This window comes from Benincasa hispida, unplaced genomic scaffold, assembly GCF_027475165.1.
Source record: "Benincasa hispida cultivar pf3 unplaced genomic scaffold, pf3_genome.v1.1 HicScf1863, whole genome shotgun sequence".
NCBI lineage: Eukaryota > Viridiplantae > Streptophyta > Magnoliopsida > Cucurbitales > Cucurbitaceae > Benincasa > Benincasa hispida.
The window spans coordinates 453,030-477,250 of record NW_028326257.1 but is presented as its reverse complement, the minus strand read 5'-3'; the positions used below and the strand labels follow the sequence as shown (position 1 = coordinate 477,250).

The 24,221-nt window shown below is 34.4% G+C and overlaps 1 protein-coding gene across 1 annotated transcript; it reads left to right on the top strand.

The window, feature by feature from the left end:
* Window positions 1-19,840: 19,840 nt before the first annotated feature.
* Window positions 19,841-23,721, top strand: LOC120074521 (fructokinase-like 2, chloroplastic). Its single transcript, XM_039027675.2, has 5 exons — window positions 19,841-20,126; window positions 20,776-21,107; window positions 21,223-21,866; window positions 22,381-22,852; window positions 23,180-23,721. Exons 1-5 carry the CDS (start codon window positions 20,083-20,085, stop codon window positions 23,401-23,403), a joined length of 1,716 nt encoding a protein of 571 aa, XP_038883603.1. The 5' UTR covers window positions 19,841-20,082; the 3' UTR covers window positions 23,404-23,721.
* Window positions 23,722-24,221: the final 500 nt, after the last annotated feature.

The following is a 24,221-nucleotide window of genomic DNA, read 5'->3' as shown; positions in this document are numbered from 1 at the left end:
CCCTCAGGTTGTTCCATGTAAATATCTTATTCAAGTTCACTGTTTAGGAAGGCGGTCTTTACATCCATCTGATGTACTACAAGGTTATAAAGGGCAGTGAGAGAAAATAGGACACGGATTGAGGTAATTCTAGTGACAGGGGAGAAGGTGTCAAAGAAGTCTACGTTTTCTCTTTGTCTAAAGCCCTTTGCCACTAATCTGGCTTTAAACTTGTCAACAGTTCCATTAGGTCTAAGTTTCTTCCTTAAGATCCATTTTCACCCTATTGACTTGCAACCTGGAGGTAGATCTACTAAGTGCCAAGTCCTATTTAACTCAAGTGAGTCCATCTCATCATTTATGGCTTCTTTCCATATGTTGGCATCTACTGAGGACAAGACAGCTTTTAGATCTTTAGGACATTCTTCTATATTATAGGTCTAAAAGTCATCCCCGAAATCCTTAGTGGTTCTAGTTCTTTTGCTTCTTCTAGGTTCTGGGTCGGTTTCCTTTGTAGAGATAGAATTTTTAACTGGGGTTAGATCATTGGATCCCAAACTCTCACTATTCCTTGATTTAGAAGGAAATCTATCCTCAAAAAAGTCGACATCATTTGACTCAATAATCACTTGGTTTACTAGATCATAGAACCTATAAGCCTTACTATTTAAAGCATAAGCTATAAAGACGCATTCATACGCTCTACTTGCTAACTTTCTCTTTTTCGAGTCTAGAATCCTTACAAAGGCTAGAGAACATCATGTTCTAAAATAAGACAAGTTTGGTTTCTTATTCTTGAGAATTTCGTAAGGTGAATTTGTGTTTTTAGACTTTGGGATTCTATTTAGAACATAACACACAGTAAAGATGATTTCACCCCACCAATAAGACGCGGCTCCTAAACTAAGTAAAATAGCAACTACTAGCTCAGCTAAAGTTCTATTTTTCCTTTCGGACTTTCTGTTTATTTCAGGAGAGTAATGTGTGGTTTTTCGTGTATTATTCCATGTGAGTTAAAAAAAAACTCATTAAAGTTGTCTGAGTCGTACTCAGTTCCCCTATCACTACGAAGTCTTTTAATCTCTCTATTAAATTGATTCTCTCCTTCATAAACAAATAATTTGAAGGCATCAAAAGCATCACTTTTGTTTTTCAGCAAATATACAAAAGTAAATCAGAGCAATCATCAATAAAAGTAACGAAATATCTTTTATTGCTCTTAGTTAAGATGCCATCAAATTCACATAAATCAGAATGAATTAAATTTAGAAGCTCAGAAATCCTAAGTACAGATTTATGTGGAGTTTTAGTAATTTTATTCTGACTACAATACTCGCATTTATCAAATTCATTCGTGGATAACTTAGGTATCATTTCCCGCCTAATCATGTTATTAATTAAATTTTTATTCACATGATAGAGTCTAGCATGCCAAACATTCATAAAACACATCATATACACAGAAGATTTCATTTTATTAAGGTCTAATTTTAATTTGAACATTCCCTCAGTTGTATACCCTTTCTATACAAATACATTATTTTTGGTAAGGATATATAAGTCTGCCTCTATGATTTGAGTAACCCGACTTTTTTGAGAAGATAGCTCGAGACCAAGTTCTTTCTTATCTTCGGAATGTGCAGGACATCCTTCAACGTCAGGGTCTTTTCGGAGGCAAACTTCAGTTCCACCTTGCCGGTTCCAACAACTTTCGTGGAGTGGTGATCCCCCAACAGAATATTCTTGTCTTTAGTTTTAGTATAAGTTTTAAAGAGACTAAGGTCGTGACAGACATGGCGCTATCCACCACCCTTCACAACTACCGATCACATTTACTTTTGTGATCATAGCAACTAATGGTTCTTCTGTCAGGTTCGCCTGACCAGTAGGACGATGCCTGTTTCTACAGTTCCTAGCCATGTGTCTAGGTTTATTACAATTAAAGCAAAGGAACTGTACCATTTCTTCTGAAGGGGGTTTCTTTATTTTCTGTTGGTTATGGTTGTTAGAGCCACGGTTTTGACCTTTCCTCTTTGTCCCCTTTGATTTTTTATCAGGTTTTACCGCGACCGAGGCAGATCTCCCAGATACTACGTTCACCTCCTCCCTCTGGTCCAACTTCCAGACTTCCTTGTCAATCCTTAGTCAGGTGATAAAACTCTTCAAGGAAACCTCCTTGGTCTTATGCCTCAAAGTGTTCTTAAAATTCTTTCACAAAGGGGGCAGTTTATCAATAATAACAGAAACTTTGAATTGTGCGTCTAGAGGCATACCTTCAGTAATTATCTCATGGGCTATCTTCTGTAGTTCATGGGACTAGGCCTCCATAGATTTTTCATCTGTCATCTGAAACTTAAGATAATGGTTGACAGCATATTTCTTCAACCTGACCTCCTCGGTATCGTACTTTTTTTGCAGGGCATCTCAGACCTCCTTCACTGTCTTCATTGTGCTGTAGTAGTCATACAGATCATCAGTCAAACCATTTAATATAAAGTTCTTACATAGAAATTCTTTCTCCTCCCAATCAGTAGCTTCTTCATCTGTTGTTCATTTGGTTCTTCTAATGGGATGATCGGCTTGTCTCTGGTACATGTGTCAGCAACTTTTTTGACGGTAAGAAAGAACAACATCTTTTGCTTACACCGTTTGAAGTTCACTCCCTTTTAACCGAAATGGATGGTTGAGGTTGGATGTCATAATGTCGTTGTTGCTAGCGAGGGCCATTAGTACTATGGCAGAAAAATGTCTTAAAATTGTTGAAAATGGCAAGGCCCTCGGATGACAATCAGGACAGCCGTAAATAGTCAGGAAACGGCAATCGGGCAAAGAACGAAACATGCAAAATAAAAGCTCATTATAGGGTGAGTTACAGAGCTTACTCTCTTTAAGACATTTCGTAGCTCTGCTTAAGTGTGCAAGTAGGTCAGGAATACTGCCATGTCGTCCCCAGGATAAAACAACCCCAAAAAGAAAACCCGATCGAAAATACACCATTACAGACTAGAACACACACCATTCTAACTGAATGCTCGAAAAACAGAAGGGGGGAAAGAAAAAAAATAAGTAGATGAGAGTGAAAGGAATGGAAGAAGTTGAAGGAAATCTAAACAGAGATCTCCATGAGGAGCGGAAGTGGATCGTTCCAAATCCCATTCAGAATGAACACAACAATAGCAATTTTAAATGGAAACGAACAAATTATGCATAATTAGAAATTACAGCATGGTACAAGAAGATACAAGGGATAGAGTATGTGTACCTTTGAAGAACTATTCTTCAAGTATCCCTCGATCAATTTCCAATGTGTCCAAAATAGCACTCAAACATAATGAACAGAACACGACCTCCTCGAACGTTTGAATGCACCTCGAACTCAATCGAGTCCAATTTGATCCTTAAACTGAGTTAGAACACCACCACAAGTGTTACCTTGGTATTATCGGTGTGAGAATCCAGGAGTTGTGGGCTCTGTATGATCTTGGATCGAAGAAAGCAGGAGGTAGACGATCAAGTAAGTGGGAGATGAAGACTATCTATTGTATAGACGATGTGCTTGATCGTTTAGAAAATGAAAGCCTATCATATAGACTTTGTTACTCGATTGTGTAGCAACGATCAACGAATAACTATCGTATAGTCAACTCCTAGCTCGATCGTGTATGCTTTCGATGCTATCGCTTAGTAAAAACACTTTTTACTTGATAGCCTATTTTGTGAGATTTTTCGAATTGAATCATCTTCTAATTTTGGAAAATAATTTTTCTTTTATCTCACGGTTACCATAAAACATCCAATAACCTCCCACTCAAAACGGTTATTAGAGAAAAAGAATTAATTATCATATAATTAATATATTATAAATAAATATGATAACTAACCTATCATATTATATTTATAACCTATAGTTTTAATATTTCATCATATGAAATATATAAACCATAGTTTTTTTTTAATTTTATGGTACTTAATATAAATCATATTTATATTAATTCCTCCAATTAATGTATCTAATACATCATATCAATTATATCACATATAATTGAATTTCTTCTTATTAATTTGAACACTTCAAATCAACCCAAAATCTGATTCTCAACTTGAACCCATTGAGCTACCAAGGGGACCTCATGGACCTGTAGCTTGAAGCTCCAACGGTACGTGAATAACTGACTAAACTCTTTAGTCACGAGATCCATCATCCCTTAACTGGTTGTCACTCCACTAAAGTGAAGGAACTCTTATACAAGAGTACCTCTGAGCGGAAGCGGATCGTTCCAAACTCAATGTGACAGAATTACCGCATTTACAATCTAATAGAACAAATATGCATTTAACAACTAATTACCGGTATGCTTTTAACAATTAAATAACAAAGAAAGAAAATACGTACCAGTTGAAGAACTCTTCTTCACCAAAAAATCGCTCTCGTCCAAGAGATTGCTCCTCTCGCTCTTGCTGGAACGTCCAAGCAATCGTTCACCAAATCACCGGTCGTCTACCCACCGATCATCTACCCACGAACGGACTCCACACGAACACAACAATGGGGATGGCACCACCACTTAGAACCCTCGGTGTTCTCGGTGTGAGAATCCAGGAAGTGTGGGCTCTTTGGATTTGACAGAGGGAAGAAGGAAAGGAAGATCGTATACCACGACCAAGTAAGTGGGAGAATATTGGGTCTATCATATAGACAATGCTTGATCATTTAGGAAGCGGTACATGATCGTTTAGTAAATAGGTTGCAATCGTATAGACGATCGTTTAGGAAAGAGCTAGACGATCGTTTAGCAAATACTATGTGATCGTTTAAAAAGAGGCGCGCGTGTATACGATCGTGTAAAAACTTTGAGCTATCGTGTAGTCTCTTGGTTTGCTATGCGATAGGTTGTATACACCAAACGTGAGTGAATGACCGGTCTCTTTGCAAAATGAAAACGTTTTTCATTTTATTCTTCAGTTACAAAAACTGAATGAAACCTCTCACTATCACACAGTTGGTAAGAAAATGTTGACACAATTATCCCATAATTGTCCTATTAAAATTAATAATTATAATCATATTATATTCATTAACCTATAGTTTAATATCACATATAAACCATAGTGTTTTCTCCTCTACTAAATATAAATCATATTTATATTCATTTTTCTCCAAATAATGTATCTCATACATAATGTCAATCATATCAAATAACCAGTTCAATCATATCATATATAATCGAACTCCCTCTTGTAAATTTGAACACTTCAAACTAACCCAAAAACCTATTCTCAACATGAATCCATCGAGCTACCAAGGGAACCTTATGAACTTATGGCTTGAAGCTCCAACGGTACGTGAATAGTTGATTAAACTCTTTAGCCACGAGATCCACCATCCGTTAACTGCCATGCATTCCACTGAAGACCAACAACTGCACTCTTCTCACCACAGATATATTTCTGTATCCATCGGATATAATCAATCAACAGTACGATAACCCTTCACAAATGCTCGTAAGTGCAACTGGACCAATTTATCCTTTTGCCCCTATAGTTACATCTAACTCCTTAAGTACCACTGATCCTTCTAATGAACAATATAATATAGTCCTACTATGTGTGGACACCTTTCAAGCCATGAGAAGATGTGTGACGCCATATCGTTCAAGCACTGGAATTACCCCTTCAGGGAGCAATCTATCTACTTACTTCTACTTCGAGGAAGGAGTGAATTTCATCTTGTGTAGCTGAGTTACCAGCTCACAAATTAGACGAATCCCCAAAGTGGTAGATTTGAGTCGGCGATCTGGCCACTCGCACCCATGCAAATCAAAGAACCACTCTCAAAGGCAGGAGTTCCCAACTCACTTAGGATTATGGTCATCCTAGTGAAGTGAAGTCTCTGTCATGAACGACGTTATATAACGAGACTATAACACTTCGTGGTCAGGTCTTATACAAACTTTTTGTATAGGACACCCCCGCTCGCATGTCCCTACATGAATGATCAAGACCAGACTATCTGTAGCAAGTCAAAACACTTGTAACTATTCTACAAAGCGAGCCGCATTCGTAGCGTTACAAGGATAAGGTTTCCCTCCTATATCCATATACTACAGACCATTTTGGTTATCACTTAAGACATGGTCCACTTGTATCTCTCCACATACCTGCTTAAGTTATAAACGAATACCAGAGATTTTAGTTTATTGATTTGTGGTAAAGCAAATAAAACATCCAATGTTCATTGACAGTAAGTGAAGAAAATATCATATATTATACATCATAAGCGTTTATTCAAAAATTGTGTTTACAAACTACAGAACATGAGAGTTTAGGGTATCATTCCCAACAATAGACCGATAACTGCACTCTTCGCACTACAGATATATTTTTGTGTCCATATAACCAATCAACAGTGCGATGACCCTTCACAAATCGCTCGTAAGTACAATTGGGTCAATTTACCATTGTGTCCCTATAGTTACATCTAACTCCTTAAGTACCACTGATTCTTCTAATGAACAATAAGTCATAGTCCTACTATGACCGAGTCCTCTCTTCCAAAGAGAGGTTGTGGCCACTATGTTCAAGATTCGGAATCAGTCCTTAAGGAAGCAATTTATCTACTTACTTCTACTTCGGGGAAGAAGTGAATTTTGTCTTGTGTAACTGAGTTCCCAGCTCCCCAATCAGACGAATCCCCAAAAAGGTAGGCTTGTTATGTTGGCAATTTGGTCACTCTCACCCATACTAATCAAAGGACCGCCCTCATAAGCAAGAGTTCCCAACTCACTTAGGATTAAAGTCATGTTACCTATGGTCATTTTAGTGAAATGTAAGTCTCAATTATCAACGACGTTATATAAAGAGACTAATCATCTCGTGGTCCGGTCTTATACAAACTCTTTGTACAGGCATCCCCGCTCGCATGTCTTCACATGAATGGTCAGGATCAAACCATTTGTAGTACTTTACAACACTTGTAACATCTACAAAGTGGGTCGTATCCGTAGTGTCACCAGAATAAGGTATCCCTCCTTTATCCTTATACTACAGACCATTTAGGTTATTACCTAAGGCATGATCTACTTGTATGTCTCACATACATGCTTAAGTTACATGAAATAACCACGGATCTTAGTTTATTGGATATGAGTAAATGCTTATACAATAATAATATCCCGTAGACCTAAACTCTCTAGATGACCCTCGAACACTTTAGCCGTGAGAGCCTTTGTAAACGAATCAACAACGTTTTATGGTAACCAAACTCCCCAGGATAAGTGTTGTGCTCTAAACTGCTGAAGGACGCTCATTTTATAGGCCTTCAGAGCTGAACTACCGCGTGAGAAAAGTGCAGTCAGCCTCTGAACGTGCGCGTAGAAGACGGACGGAAGACTGGGAAGACGCGAACAATTGAGGAATTTTTTTCATTTTAAAAAATAAAATAAAAAATGAAACAAATAATAAAAAATAAAAATATTTTTATTAAAAAATAATCACACACACACCTTGCCACGCCTGTTCGACCGGAGAGACTGTGGCAGCACGCATATGGGATGTCCACTCAACCCACATCGGTCTATCTTCTCACTCCCTCCAAAACATGGGTACTCTTGGGGCCTAAACCCATAGCCCAAGGTTGGAGTACAAAAGGGAGACTTCCTTTTTAAAAATTTTCAATATGAGATTCTCCAACCAAAGATTGGTTCCCTTTGAGTTTTTTTGAAAAAATAAATTTTCATCCAACAGATGATAATCAACTTCATTTTTTTCATTTATAAAACCACATTTGCAATAACATTCTAATATGCTTCTAATATTGAATTTATTGGCAATTCTCAGGGACAAAAAGCACGACTCCATTTTGTTTTAGAGGATTATGCTTTTTGTGATGCATGTTGGACGTTTATAAAACCACTTTGTGCTTAAATCTTATGCTTTTATGCATGTTGTTTTGAGTTTATTGTTTTATGCTGTTATTGTTGATTTTGAAGAAAAATTGAAATTTTTTTAAAAATTTGAAAAACAGTTGATTTTGGTTAGGAAGAATGCTGAGATTGATTAAATTTTGTTCTTTGGTTGCTTTCTTTTACTATGATGATTGATGAGTCACTCAAGATGTATGCCATGCTTTGAAGTAGAAATTGGATAACATAGTATTTTCTTGAGTGTTCTTTCTTCTGAATCCCTCTTTGTATCCTCTGTTATCTTGAGCATGAACCACTTTAATTTAGAACCTCTAACTGAACAAAACATTAATTTAAGTCAATTTGGTTGTCACCTTAAAAGGCCCCACTGGTTAGAGAGTGTCTTGCATGACGGTTTGTAATGTTAGACTAAGAGGAAAGAAAAGAATATTGTTATTGCCATTGAAAAAAAAAGAAAAAAAGAGGAGAGTATACTCATGTGCTTAAACGAAATATCTTTTTCTTATTGTAAACTTGTAATGTGTATGCTTGGATGAGGAAGCCGCCTTTGTTGTGATCAGTTAGGACACCTGGGAATTGACTATGGTTCCCTACAGTTGATGTGTGAAAGCTAGTGCTCCTAAGTAAAATGATGCAAGTTTAAGGTTCTTTTTCGGTAGAGAGAGAGAGACAAAGAGACAGAGAGAAGGCACTTTAATGGACATATTACTGTTGGGAATGTCCTAGAACTAGCAGTTCGTGTTAAACATTCTATTTTATCAATAACAATGATTTGTTGATTTTGCATCTTATTATGAAAATCCAATAAACGCATCCTTGGCTATAGTCTGAATGTTGTAACTTCATGTAGTGACATAAACAAGATCAAGTTGACAGTATATAGCTTAAATGATCTAATGAGTATATGGATAAAATTGGGTATCTCATCCTAGTAAAACTATTCGATGCGGCCCACTTTATAGTTGTTACAAGAAGTTGTAAGGTGCTACAAATAATGTGATCCACAAATCGTTCATATTGAGACATGAAAATGGAGGAATCCTATGCAATGAGTTTACATATAGACTAGACCACGAAAATAGTCACTTTTCTTTATAACGACCATGTACTGTTAAAACTGACTATTTCATTTATTATATAACCTAGGTTAATTCAATCTTAATCTTGAGCTAGCTATGAACTCCTGTTTGTTCCGGATTATCTTTTGATCTGCAAACGGTGAGGGTAGTCCAACAGCACTACTCAATAAGCTTACCATTTTGGGGATAAGACCGGATGAATAGCTGGGGACATAGCCTTGCAAGATGGAATTCACTCCTACCCTATTTAGGGTTAGCAAATAGGTTGTTCTTTTAAGTACTGACTCCAGGTCTTGAATAATCGGAGCCCCACCTTCTCATGATAGAGAAAGGATTTGATTCATAGAGATTATGAATAAGAATTGTTCATTAGAGATCAGTAGGAACTTAAGGAACAAGATGTAGTCACAGGGGTAAAATAGTATTTTTGACCTAGCTGTGATTACGAACAACCTGTGAAAGATCGACTTACTGATTATGGTTATTAAGTGGACATAATATATCTACAGTGAGAGGAGTTCAACTATGGGCTATAGTGGAGTGTCCCGTTAATCAACGAATGGGGGTTAGATCGAACTAATGAGTTTAGTCGATTAATCTCGAATCGTTGGAGCCCATGATCTGTAGGTCCGCAAGGTCCCTCTACTAGCTCGTAAATGGATAAGCTTTAGGGTAGCTTGAGAAATTAATTTGAAACGTTCAAATTAAATTAAACAAGAGAATAAATATTTAAATATGATTTAAATTTATAAAGATGATTATTGTGCAAAAATTAATTTAATATTTGATATTAAATTAATTAATTTTAAAAAAAATTAATGTAAGAAAATCAATTTTTGAATTAAAATGGTTTTAAATCATTTTATGTTTTAAAAAGAAAATGGAAAATCATTTGCATGGTTGCACAAAATGGAAAATGATTTTCTCCATTACCATCATCATTATGCTCACACAAAAGGCATTATCTTCTCTACTTTGATTCTCCAAGCATGAGCTGCAAGCCGTGCACTCCATATCTTTGCATTTTCATCTATTATATATAAAGAAGATTGGAGTTGTTGGAGAAAAAGAGATACACAATTTGAGAGAAAATTTTCTGAAGAAGAATCTGTCTTCTTCAGTTGGGATGCTGTGAGTTTTTCTTGTTTCTTCATATCTTCAAGTTGTTCTTGAGTCCCATAACTCTGCCTAAAGCTCCAAGAGCATAGTAAGGAAGGCTTTGAGGTGGTTCACATTGATATCAAGTGAAGACAGCAGCTGAACAGATGTTTTCTTGGAGAGTTCATCAAACGTATGTTCTGAAAACCCACTTTTTAAGAAGAGCATACTTTAGTTTTTGCCAAAATTAGTAAATTAGAATGCTTATGGATCCTTGATACTTCTGCTACATGTTGTTTAACTCTTTCAATTACTTCCTTGAGTGTGGTAATGCTTGATGATTGGTGCTTGAGCTAGATTAGGGGGAAAACGGATGAAGCTTAATATCTTAAGTCAGTTTTTGAGTTTTGAATTAAAGGAAGAATCACACACACACAAGGGATAAAAAATTTTGGCTTTAGAAACTCTCAATGATTAGGATGTGTCTGAATTTTTTTGTGGATGAGTGTTGTATATGTGGAGAAGCTAATGAATCCAGAATAAGAGAATGCATGCCTTGAACCTTTTCATTTCAGTATTCATTGTTTCTCCTACTTTGTGTTTCTTTCTTTTCTTTTCTCGGGACTAGCAAAGTTTTAAGTTTGGGTGATAAAAAGCATCTAAAAAGTTCTTTTATTACCTTCAAATTTAGAACTAATATTGCTAGTTTTTTTTAATTTGACGTGGTTGATTGAGTAATTTCAGGGCATTAAGCATCATGAGCAATTTATGCGAAAATGATAAAAAAAAAAAAACCCGGTGCAAAACTCCAATTTTGAGCAATTACAGGTTAGCTATGGAATTAGGAAGAAACCAAGGACCCAAGATCAAGAAAAGAGGCAAATTTGGAAGGAAATTCGGGGGAGCCAGCATTGGAAGAACGTTACAACGCTACTCCCTGACGTTGTAAACCCGAGAGCAATTTGGAACAGGGCGTCGTTGCAATGCTACAACTTTGATGCGCGGCTGGCATGACGCTAACATTGCAATGATGGTTTGCAGCATTGCAACGCTGCGAGCATATTATAAATAATAGCATTGCGTCGCCAGGTCTGGAGGAGAGAAAAGAGAGCCGACTTTGATAGATTTTACCTAAATTCTAGTCCGTACAAGAGCCAAAACAAAGCAATTCTGATCGTTTTTGGTTGAAGGCTCGAGATTTCGATTGAGAGTTGATCTGAGAGTGTTTCTGGATTGATCGTGACAGAAAGATTGATCTTGATCGTGCAGTTTTGTTGAAGAACAATCCGGTATTCATGGCGAGAGTCAAGAAGATCGTGATTGGGATTCGAACCTATTGAGGGGAGATCGTTCTTCTTTGTTAATTTATGTTTCGTCATAATGATTGTTTGTTGATACTGTTATCAGAATCATGCATGACTAAACTCTTTTATTCTAGGGTGTTTATGGATTTTAGGGATATTACTTTAAATATTGAATTTACAATTGATTGATTTTGCATAGATTTCTAAATTGTTTGTACTTAATGCTTTTGATTAACTGGCCACTAATTGAATGAACTTAAGTTAATTAGATGTCTCGAGAGAGAATTTAATTCGTTGGACTCAATAATTTAGATTGTTATTCAAAATTGCATGAGAGTGAATTTAGAATAATAAGGGGTATGATTGAAGGTCTTAATGTTGTAACTATTCAAGTGATAGAAGAGATTCGAGTCGGTGGGTAGTTATTAGGATGGTTTGAGCTCGAGAGAGGATTTCCTGATTTTAGAACTTCTAGCCTCAATCTATCAATTTCAATCAATTACATGTCATGTTCATTATATTCCCTAAATGAAACAACACCCTGAAATTGTGTTTCTTTGAATTGTTCTTGTGCGTGACTGAATTTTTGTTATCTGTAGTTATAGATAAAAATCATCTTTTGGTTGCCTGGATAAAATTGATGAAGAATTGTGATAGCTAAGTTAGGAAAATTTTACACACGCTGGTCCCTGAGGACAATACCCTATTTGAGATTTATTACTTTGATTGCGTGCACTTATGCATACCGTCAGTGGTAAGTGTAAACAATTATTGGAAAACCGAGAATATAAGATCAAAATTTATCCAAAGCAAAAATTATAGAAAGAAATTCTTTTTCTGTTGTTAAATAATTGATTTGAGACGAATTGAGCATTCAAGATGCGAAACAGATCACATGGCACTTCTTGTCAACTTTTTGTCCTAATATCGCCCCTACTGCTAGGTTGCTAGCATCACACATGATCTCAAATGGCAAGCTCCATCGGGGTGGTTGAAGGATTGGAGTTGATATCAACTTCTCCTTGAGTGTGTCAAAGGCTTCCTTGCATTCTTTATTGAAATCAAATACGACATCTTTTTAAGTAGGCTTGACAAAGGGAGTGCAAGTTTTGAAAAGTCCCCAATGAACCTCTTGTAGAACCCTACACTACCAATCAAAAAGCACACTTCCCTAATGTTTTTAGGATAGGTAAGGTTGGCTATGACATTTATTTTTTATTTATCAATTTCTATGCCCTTAGAAGATACAAAGTGTCCTAAGACTATTCAGTGAGAAGCCATGAAGTGACATTTTTCATAATTCAGAACCAAATTTGTTTCTATGCATCTTTTAAAAATCAAACTCAAATTGTGCAAACAATCTTTAAAAGAATTACCATACACAGTGAAGTCATCCATAAAAGTCTCTATGCACTTTTCTACATAGTCAAAGAAAATCCTCATCATGCATCGTTGAAACGTACCCGGGGCATTATATAGCCCAAATGACATTCTTCTAAATGCATATTTACCATAAGTACAAGTAAAAGTAGCATTTTCTTGATCTTCCTGTGCTATTGGTATTTGAAATCTAGAAAAACCGTAAGAAAACAAAAATATGGTTTCCTGGCTAACCGTTCAACCATTTGGTCAATAAAAGGTATAGGAAAATGATCTTTTTTTTGTTACCTCGTTGAGTTTTCTGAAGTCTATACACATTCTCCAACTGTTTTGCACTCTCATTGTGATCATCTCACTTATTTCATCTTTCACAATGATCATCCCGGTTTTCTTCAGTACCACGTTTATCGGTCTTACCCATTGACTATCTGGGACTGGCTATATTATTTCGGCTTTAGGTAGCTTGAGAATTTCCTTATGAACAATTTCTTTCATGGTTGGATTTAGTCTTCTTTGAGGTTGAACAGTTGCCTTAGCTCCGTCCTCTAGAACGATTTTGTGCATGCAACGGGAAGGGCTTATCCTTTTGATATCATCTAAGGTCCAACCAATTGCTTTCTTGTGATCTTTAATGTTTCCACTAGTGAACATTCCTGAGAAGATGTGAGTTCTCTAGATATGATCACAGGAAAGGCTTTTTCTTCTCCTAAGAAAACATACTTGAAGTGAGAAGAGAGAGCCTTAAGCACGATCCCTTGTACTTGAGATTCCACAAAAACATCATTAGAAGAATTATCATTCAAATCAAAATCATTTGAAGTAAAGAAAGAGTCAATCAAAGAGTCATTCTCGTTAAGATTAATGGAGGGGGCAACCAAACAATCCAAATTTTTGTCAATAGAAAACAACAATTCATCAAACATGTCCCATGTATCTATGGAACAAAGAGACAAATATTCCTTAGAGAATTTCATGGCGTCATAAATGCTGAAGGATTTTACCTCTCCATCAAATTCTACTGATAAAGACTCTTTATCTACGTCAATTCTAGTTTTTGCAGTTTTCATGAAGGGTCTAGCAAGTAAAATATTAGAGGATGAAGTAGAGTATGGTTCATATATTTTTAAAATGCAAAAATCAACGGGAAAGATTAATTCTCCAACTCTTACCAAAAAAATCCTCTACTATACCTAGAGGTTGTATGTATGACCTATCGGCTAGTTGTATGCAAACATTCATCTTTTGTAGGCCATTCAATTTAAGAGCTTCATGAACATGAAAAGGCATGACATTTATTGATGCACCTAGGTCTAGCATGGCATAAGTGATAATTCTATCTTCTATTTTGCATGGCAAGGTAAACATTCTCGGGTCTCTACATTTCTAAGGCATGTCCTTTTTTAACGATGCAGACACATTCTTGCTAATAGTTACTCTCTCCTCTTCCTTCCCTTTTCTTTTCTTAGTACACAAGTCTTTTGAGAATTTAGCATACCCAGGTATTTGTTGAATAGAATTTAGCAAAGGGATATTAATTTGTACCCTTTTAAACATTCCAATTAGCTCTAAATCGGCTTCTTCTACCTTAGGTCTTGCTAATCTACTAAGAAATAATGCCTTGGGTACATAAGGTTCTACATTAGGGGGGAGAGTAGTTACGTACCTCTGGGAAGCTAGTGTTTTTCTTATGTGGATTGGGCAACTAGTGTGGATAATCATAAATCCACGGCTGCTTACTGTGTATTCTTAGGTACCTCTCTCATTTCTTGGTCCTCAAGGAAACAAGCAACAATGGCTCGCTCTAGTATTGAATCAAAATATTGTGCATTAGCTCAAGCCTCTATTGAAATCACTTGAATTTGAAACTTGTTCTTTAAGGTTAGCTTTCCTTTATAGTGCTTTGGTGCGATAACTTGGGAACAGTAGCATTAACTGCAAATCCAGTTTTCCATGTTAGTACTAAGCACATCGAGATTGATGTGAATTATGTTCATGACCAAGCTCTTCAAGCTCTTTTCAAGGTTCGTTATGTGCTTTCCAATGAACAACTTGAGAAATAAACTCGAACTAGTTCTCCTACTTGAGAAATAAACTCGGACTAGTTTCCTTATCCTCTCATTTGAGGGGGATATTGGGGATAATAATCATTAAATAGAGTGATCAAATACATGACTCATCATCATGCGACAACTGATGTGGAGCCAACTGAGCAGACTCCGAATAAGAGTTCTAGAAGGATTTGTTGTTTTCAGACTATTATTCTTTATCCAATGGTATTGTTCCACGTAGCCCAAATTAGTTATAATATTTAAATTATTTCATTTATCATTCTTTCTAAGTATATATATCAAGCCATCACTATTTCATTCAAGGTAAAAAACATAACAATATCTTAGTAAAATCTTCAAAAAAAGGGAAAATTTTCCGATATGTGTTCAATTTCCCTTTATTTTAACTAGTTTGATACTATGTGCAATCAACGTGTTGTGTAAAGTTTAGAAAAAGAACTTAATTATAAGATTTTAATAATAACTTTAATTTATGAATAAAAGGAAGATGAGACAATTGATAGAAAATTGAGGACATAATTTAGCTAATTTAGATTTCAAATACTAATTTGATTTTATTTGATTAATGTGGTGGTTGATAAAAAAAATAATGTGAAGATTGAAAAATAAATCTAAAAATGATTAAAAACATAAAAACTAAGAATTTAAAATGATGAATAGAAGGTATTACAAATGGTTTAATCTTTATAATTAAAATAAAAACGGCATATATTCATTTAACCATCAGATAAAAGGGGCAAGTCTTTTTGGTTAATGTGATGTCAATAATTTTTTCAATAAAAAATATGTGGAGATTAAACAATAAATTTAAAAATGATTGCAAAAAATAATAAAAATCAAGATTTTATAACCGGTTACAAATAATTTAATTTTTATAATTACAATAAATCACTCAATATTAGTAAAACAACCAAATACATATTGAATTTGAAGAAAAATATATGTACATAATTAAATGTTAACTAGTATTGAAATTTATTGAATCAACTAATTAGATAAAATCATGGATGGTTTTGATATTTTTCTTTATAGTATTTTTTAAAGTGATAACTATCTCTTAATTAATTTTTTTTTCTATTCTGATTTTGATTCGGATGATTTTATGATTTGATGATCTTTTAATCTCAATGATTTAAACCAAGATTTTTTTTTTTCATTTTGGGATAATCTTTTGTTTTTTTTAAATACTTTTTTATTGGATGATTTGATTATCATCTTACTTTTAAGATTAAATTAAATAAAAATATTTTTTTGCTTAAAATTTCATAATAATTGTCTCTTATTATTGTGTTTTTAAACTTTGATTTTGGTGATTTGATTATCTTATTAATTTAAAATTGATTTAACCAATTTTTTTTTATAAAAAAAACGACTTTCGTGATAATTTTTTATTTTTAATTTTTTATGGGATGATTTGATTAACTCAATTCTAAACTTCAACTTAAATCAAAACATTTTTCTATTCTTTTATTTAATTAGATCGGATGTTTTGATTATTCTTTAAATTTTAAAATTTAATTTAAATTATTATTTTTTTATTTCATGATAATCTTATCTATATTAATTTTTTAATTGATTTGAATGTTCTATTATTTAATTTGAACTAAAATATTAATTTTTTTTAATTTGTGCATAAAACTTTGTAATAATTTTCTACGTGGTTGAAAAAGAAGATGATTGGATTATTTTCTAATTATAATTTTTAAAATTTTAATTTAAAAATAGATATTTATAATACATAGTAAAATAAGAGAAAAATCTAAAAATATATTACATCTTTAAAATATTTGTAAATATGGATGAATTAACTAGTCAAGTTTTGAATTTTTTTTAAAAATTTTCAATTTCGCCCTCTCTTGTCTTATCTTGTTGTACACTTTTTTTTAGTCTTTTTATTTTCTTTCTCTTCTTCGATTTTTGCTTCTACCCTCTAGAGTTAGCAAGGGGCTGGGGCGGGGCAGGAGGGCGTCCCCCGCCCCTAGCCCCGTAGGGGAAATTGTCCCCCATCCCCACTCCGTCCCCGCCATTTGAAGGCGGGGATGGGGGCGGGGATTCCCCGTCGGGGAAACGGGATCACCACGGGGCCCCATTCGTGGCAGACTTCAATGGAGGGGAAGGATGAACGAGAGGGGAGGGATGTTTTGTTGTAGATTGCAGAGAGCGAGAGAGAACTGGGGAGGGGATAAAAATATATATATAAATTCGGGGTCGAGGATTAATTTGGGTCGGAGTCGGGGTCGAGGCGGGGATACTGTCCTCATCCCCACCCCGTCCCCAGACGAGGCCCCGAATAAATTCCCCGATTTGACCCCATCCCTGGTTAAACTAGGGAATCCCCGGCCCGAACGGAGGCACCCACCCCGTCGGGTCTTTTTGCCAACCCTACTTCCCTCACTTTTTTCATTTTTTCATTTTCTTTTCTTTCTCAGTTTTTGCTTCTTCCTTTTTTTTTATTTTATTCTTTCCTTTATCCGATTTTTGCTTCTTTCATACCCAGGACTTGAAAGTACTCAATTCATAAGTGACTTAACACCAACAAGTCAATCATCAAGTTTGATTATTATAACAAATAATAAATATAAATAGCAAATGAAAGTCTATCAGTGATAGCCATTAATATTTTCTATCATTGATAGTTTAATCTTTGATTATATTTTCATAGTTAATAGCCACTTATAGAAATCTATCATTGATAGCCAACTTAGTGAATTTAATTAATAAAGTTGAATCTTAAACTAAAATGTAAGTGGAATGCCTAGAAGTTATCACTAATAGCATGTTTATCAGTGATAAAAGCTATCATCGAAAAGAAAAGGGACTTATAAATGTTTAGGAAGGACAAGAAATGGGCAAAAAGGTGTTCAGTGGCTATGATTGATAGAAGCTGCTACTGATAGCATGTTACCAGTGATAGAAGCTAATACTAATAGTATGTTATCGATGATAGAAGCTACCCGATAACACGTTATCGGTGATAGAGAACTATCTCTGATAGCATGATATCAGTGAGATCATTGATAGCATCTTATCAGTGATGTTATCAGTGAAAGAAGCTATCACCGATACCCACAATATGAGTAATGTTAGTGATATCAGTGATAAAACTTAAGTGATATCTATATATCGAGTTTCTTTCAAAGGTGATAACCAGTTATAGAAGTCTATCATTGATAGCCTTAAGTGTTAATATTTCAAGGTTGATTCTAAGTAACAAAAGTCTATCAGTGATAACGGCTGATAGCTGCTATCAGTGATAATCATGATAAAAGATTATTTGTAATAACTACTATGGTAATCAAAGTTGTTGGTCTTCTTTCAAAGTTGATCATTATTTATAAATCTATCCTTGATAGCCACTAATAGCCTTAAGTAGTAATATTTCAACGTTGATTTCAATTGATGAAAGTGAATCAATGATAGCTACTGATAATTGATAGCAAATTAAAAACTAATATTTCAATATTGTATTAATTTTTCTCTAATTGAAAGCTATCGTTAATAGCAACTATCATCGATAGCATTTGATAGAAGCTATCAGTGATAACAGCTATCAGTGGTTATCACTAATAGCTGCTATTAGTGATAGCTTTTAATTTGAGAAAACCGGGAAGAAGCGAACAAAATGATGGCTAGGCATGAATTTTTTAGTCTTTTACCATTTTTTGAATTATATATACAATTATTTTATCCTCGTATTACATATTCTATTATTTTGAGCTTGAATTCTATTTATTCAACTAGCCCTTTAAAAATATATTAGATTTTTCTATCAAAACCCAAAAGGCGTAAATATACTTTGATTTGCAAATTTCTTCTTGATTTTAAACTGTATTTCAAAATTTTATGAAAAGAGAAAAAGAAATACAAAAGCATTTAAATTTTTAAAAAAAAAATGATTATAACCCCTAAACCAATGAGTGTATATTTACAAAAATTAAAAACAAAAAAAAAAAAAAAGAAAAAACTATCAAAGCACATATCTCTAAATTGCTCGAACCTAGTTGAATCCTACAAACATGGTCTTCTACTTCGCCCTTTTTAATATTTTAGGATAAGTAGGTAAATTTACATGTATAAAAAAAGCTACAATAACATATAAAAAACATATATTAAATCATTCTATATATTTTTAGAAAATTCAAAAGTGACAAACATTATATTGGAAAAGAGGGCATATATTAAAAAAAAAAAAAAAGAGTGAGAGAGATGAAATTTCTTTAGACATAGAAGATACTTGAAACATAATTATTAAAATCTTCTTAAAGAAGAACACAAAAGAAAAGATGTTACTATTAAAATAAAACATGGAATGTTATAACAAAATTTCTAAAAAAGAAAAAAGGAAAAAAAAAAAAAGAAAAAGAAAAAGAAAGATAGGAGAGCGGGTTAACAAAATCAAGGGAAAAAAAGAGATGAGATCCTTATGCAAAATAAGAGGTTGACTTAAGCTATTTATATAAAAAAAAAAATAGATTTCAAATAATAATTAGATTTTATTTTATATTAATGTGATATAGCATGAGATATAAATAGATTGTCAGATAAAATTTGATTTTTTTCTTACGTTAAAAAAATAGGAATAAAATGTAATCTCTTTTAATTTGTCAAAAATAGTATGAACTTTTAATTTTTTTTAAAAAAAATTACGTGTATAAATTTTGATTTTTTTTTTTTTTTATACTTTTGTTCTTTTATATGTGATGGTAAAAAAACACGTGATCTTTTAAATTCACCAAAAATAGTATCATATCTGTTTTTTTTAAAAAAAAAATTAATTGTTAAAAAATAAGGATAAAATGTGATGTTTTTAAATTTCCAACAATAGAATCCTATTATATTTTTTGCTTATTAATTTTTACATGTGATGTTCAAATTTGGAGAAAAAAATTATTTAATGATTTAATAAATATGAAATTACTTAAGATAATCATGTAGGGCAAAAGGGAAAATTAAAAATTTTCCATAATCCTTTGAGATAGTATAGATTTATCGATTAGTAGAAAGAAAACGGACGAACGTTGGGTTTTGGATTCAACTTACGTGTTCGAAGCGCACCGTTTTGATGAAGGCCCCATCCTCACCATCCTCACCATCCTCCTGCTGATCCATATTGAGTAATAAGACTGACAAAAATCTCTCTCCCACTCCTAAACCCTCGTTCGCCCTCTTTTCTCTCGTGCCTAAGGACTAAGAGAGGCGTCCATGGGGAGCTGAATTCACCAACCTTCCACCTCTGAAGGAATCCCAACTCATGTTTATGGCTTCTTCTTTTTCTCAGCTTCTTCTTATTCCCAGGTTCTCTATTTTCTCCTTCCTCAACTTGCTTCATCTTTTAACTTTTCAAAATCCCCCAAAACGTAAATATGATATATTTTAGCATTACCCAGATGCTAGTTTAGGTTGCTTGTTAATTCTCATAGACAGAAATTGGGGGCGGGAAAAGTTAAGAATTGCATTCTCACCTGGGTTTAACTTTGTTTGCATACTGTTGTGGATTTGGAAATGTAGGAATGTTTAGCTTAACTTGCTTTGAATTATCATAGTTTGTTAAGTTTAGGTGGGTTTGATATGAGTTTCTTTGGGACAGTGACAAATATTTTAACCCAATTCAAACTTCTTTTTCTTTCCCAAAATTTCCACCATGTTTTAGTTACCAAGTTAAAAATGTTTATGAAAATTTTAAAAGCACTTAAAAATGCTCTTTGGAAATTACTTTCTAAATGCTTATCCAACCAGGCCCTTAGTAACATTAGTTCTAGATCCTTAAAAGTACCTTTGAAAGGCTTTTAGTTGAAGCATTTTAGACAAAATCATTCTACATGTGCCTTCTCACGAAGCATTTAAGGTGCTTATGACTTCTCTGGACGTACTTTTTATGTTACTCTTCAACAGCCCTTTCCAAATATAGCTTTGATATCATGTATGAGTCTCTTGAATGATGCAGATGCGAGTCAAGTTGGTCAATTCGGTACTACCCATCCCTCAACTTAAACCAACATCAGGATCTTAGACTACATAATAAGTGGGCTGTTACAGCTATTTCTAAGAAGAAAATTTCAGAAAGCTTAGCTCAAGAGGGACTCAATGACGAGGAGATCGCAAAAAAGAAGACTAAAACACCTAGACGCACCACCAAAAGGACTAGAAAGAAAACGTCAGAAGATACTCTGGACCTAAAAAGTGAATTAGTATCTTCAATGAATGAGACCGAAGTTGAGGAAAGCATTGTTTCTGTTGAAGATTCTAAGCCGACCTCGAGAATGTCTCGAAGCAAAGGTATTTTATTCCCATGTACTCTTTTATCCAACATTTATGCTAACGGTGTGTGCCATTGAGCTTATTCATTCCTTTTTATATCTTGTAAGTGCTGAACCAATAATTGAATTCATAGCTGCATCGACCTCAACTAGCGTGGAGGGCAATAAACCTGAGACGAAGACAAGGCGAGGGAGGAAGTCAAAGAAGAAGGATACTAGTGTAGACCTTCAGTTTAGTAAATCAGAAATTAGTGATGGTGAAAATTCCTTACTCATTGGGAATGATGTTGATGGAAGTGATGAGGAATTGGATATCGGTATTGATGAGGGAGATGATGTAAGTGTCACATACAGTTGGCCTCCTCTTGTTTGTTGCTTTGGAGCTGCACACCATGCTTTTGTGCCTTCAGGAAGGCCAGCAAACAGACTTCTCGATTATGAAATTCAGGACAGAATGAAAGATGCATTATGGGCCCCAGAAAAGTTTGTTAGGGCACCTGGAGGTTCTGCAGGAAGTGTTGCAATTGCGCTTTCAAGCTTAGGTGGAAAAGTAGCTTTTATGGGAAAACTTGGGGATGATGACTATGGTCAGGCCATGTTGTATTATATGAATGTGAACAATGTTCAGACTCGATCAGTTCGGGTTGACAGTAAGCGGGCAACAGCTATGTCACAGATGAAAATTGGCAAGAGGGGTCGCTTGAAAATGACTTGCATCAAATCTAGTGCAGAGGATTCTTTGTCAAAGTCAGAGATCAACATAGATGTGTTAAAGGAGGTAAAAGATACAAAGTTCATTGTATTACAAAGAAAATGCTTAACTGAATATTCCTTTGTTTCCATGAAATGTGTCAGATTTTAGAAAATATGGAGATTACAAGTGATTTTTGAAAAGATCTGTGGGCTCTGTGCACATTATACATTGAGCGTTTTAATTTAATAGTTGTCAAGTGTTTTGGCCAATGTTCTGATATTGTTCATGTAGAATGTATTCCTCATGCACAATCTAGTATTATATTATGGATATTAAACATGAATTCCGTGTTTATACCTAACAAATCACTCTCAACTATCTCTGGAGCTTTGAGGGTGAGCATTGGGATAAGAAAATAAAGGGAAAAAAAAAGATACTACTAGTGCTAAAGCTTTGTAGTTTTATACTCATGTAGTAGTTACCTTAAATCAGCTTAATCTCAAGGTTATCTTAGATACTCTCTCTCTATCTCTCTCACTAATATGGCTTGATTATGAACTCATATGTTCTACTTTACCTTTTACATCCTGTTTTGCAGGCTAAAATGTTTTACTTCGGCACACATTCCCTCCTTGATCAAAATATGAGATCAACTACAATGAAAGCCATTAAAATAGCCAGAAAGTTGGGGGGCGTCATTTTTTACGATTTGAACCTTCCTTTACCTCTCTGGCACTCGTCTGATGAAACAAAAGAGTTCATACAGCAAGTATGGAATCTTGCAGATATTATTGAGGTCACGAAGCAAGAGCTTGAGTTCCTTTGTGGGATCCAGCCATCAGAGGAATTTGACACCAGAAACAATGATAGTTCAAAATTTGTCCACTATGAACCAGAAGTTATTAAGCCACTTTGGCATGAGAATCTCAAGGTCTTGTTTGTGACTAATGGAACTTCTAAAATACACTACTATACAGAGGAGCATGATGGTTCTATTCTTGGAATGGAGGATGCCCCAGTTACCCCTTTCACTTCTGATATGTCAGCATCAGGAGATGGCATCGTTGCAGGTAAACATTCTTATATATGTGCTTTTTCTGTTTAATTATGAATCGAAGTGATGATGAGCTGAATCTTAGTTAATCTTATTTAAGGGCATATTTGGAAGTGATTTAAAATGGTTAAAATCACTTTGATCAAATTCAAAATTAGTTCGAAACATGTCTTAAATCACTCAAAATTAAATATTTGATTTTACACTTTTAAATGCAATTTTCATATTATTAAAACAAACATATTTTAGAGTGATTTTAGAAAATGATTAAAGTGATTTTAACAATTTTAGAATCACTCTCAAACATCTCTTTATGATTTTTTCTAACCTTGCTTCATTGCAGCTCTAATGAGAATGTTATCAGTTCAGCCCCATCTGATTACTGACAAGGGATACTTAGAACACTCAATAAAGTATGCAATCAATTGTGGCGTAATCGACCAATGGTTACTTGGACGAATACGTGGCTATCCTCCTAATGATGACACAGAGGAAGTGACCGCTGACGAAAATGGCATACGGTCTATATCAGAAGTGGAATTCCGCACAGTTGCTACTGTAAGTTAACTTTGTTTTTTTGCCACTGAGGGATGTAGATTATATGTTGTATGCCACAGAACAGAGGTTTTCATTTTCTTATCATCAACTGCTACGAGAAATTATGTCTTTTCCCATTTGACTTAGCTATGATGTAGCTTTATTGCAATAGAAATTTTGTACTCTAGGCTGTGAGATGTTCTGTTCCCAGGGTGTTTATAAGACCAATTCTTTTAATATGGTCTATGGATAAGAAAAAAAGCTAGTCTTGTACCTTTTCTTGACAAGACAGACCTTATAAAACAAACCCAGGTCTGTTGCATTGAGTGGGCCCGTCTTTTTTCAAAAGGGCAGTCTTCTTGTTGCTAGTTAGATTTTTATTTTATTTTTTAAAATATGATCATGAAATGAAGAATTGGGAAGACCAAATGGTGTTTCGAAGTCAATGAAATGACGTGGACTGCCACTGTGTGCGTTGTAGGTTTTTTTTAATCAGTTCGAGTCTTTTTTGGGCGCACCGACCAATCGTCAGTTTTGCAAATGCACTAAATTGATTCCCATGACTCCCATCGACTTATACCATTAGATCAACCGACTTGGTCGGTTTTAGTCAGTCAGCTTAGTGTGTAAACATAAATATAATGATCTGTTAGGAATAAAAAGTCATCACTAATGGACATATTGATGGGGTCTATCCATAATATATATGTTTATCAACAATATACATAAATATGCTTGATAAGCAATAGATGATAGACATAGAATGGTCTATCAGTAATAGATAAAAAAAAATTGTTCGTCAGTGATAGACTACTAAAATGATTTATTGATGATAGAAGTCTGTCATT

What these genes read in the sequence shown, in the direction of transcription:
- LOC120074521 (XM_039027675.2), top strand. Translation starts at nt 20,083, where the DNA reads ATGTTTATGGCTTCTTCTTTTTCTCAGCTTCTTCTTATTCCCAG. An exon ending in GAGAATGTCTCGAAGCAAAG is followed by an intron (nt 21,108 to 21,222) that starts GTATTTTATTCC and finishes TTGAATTCATAG; the next exon opens with CTGCATCGACCTCAACTAGC. An exon ending in ACATAGATGTGTTAAAGGAG is followed by an intron (nt 21,867 to 22,380) that starts GTAAAAGATACA and finishes CCTGTTTTGCAG; the next exon opens with GCTAAAATGTTTTACTTCGG.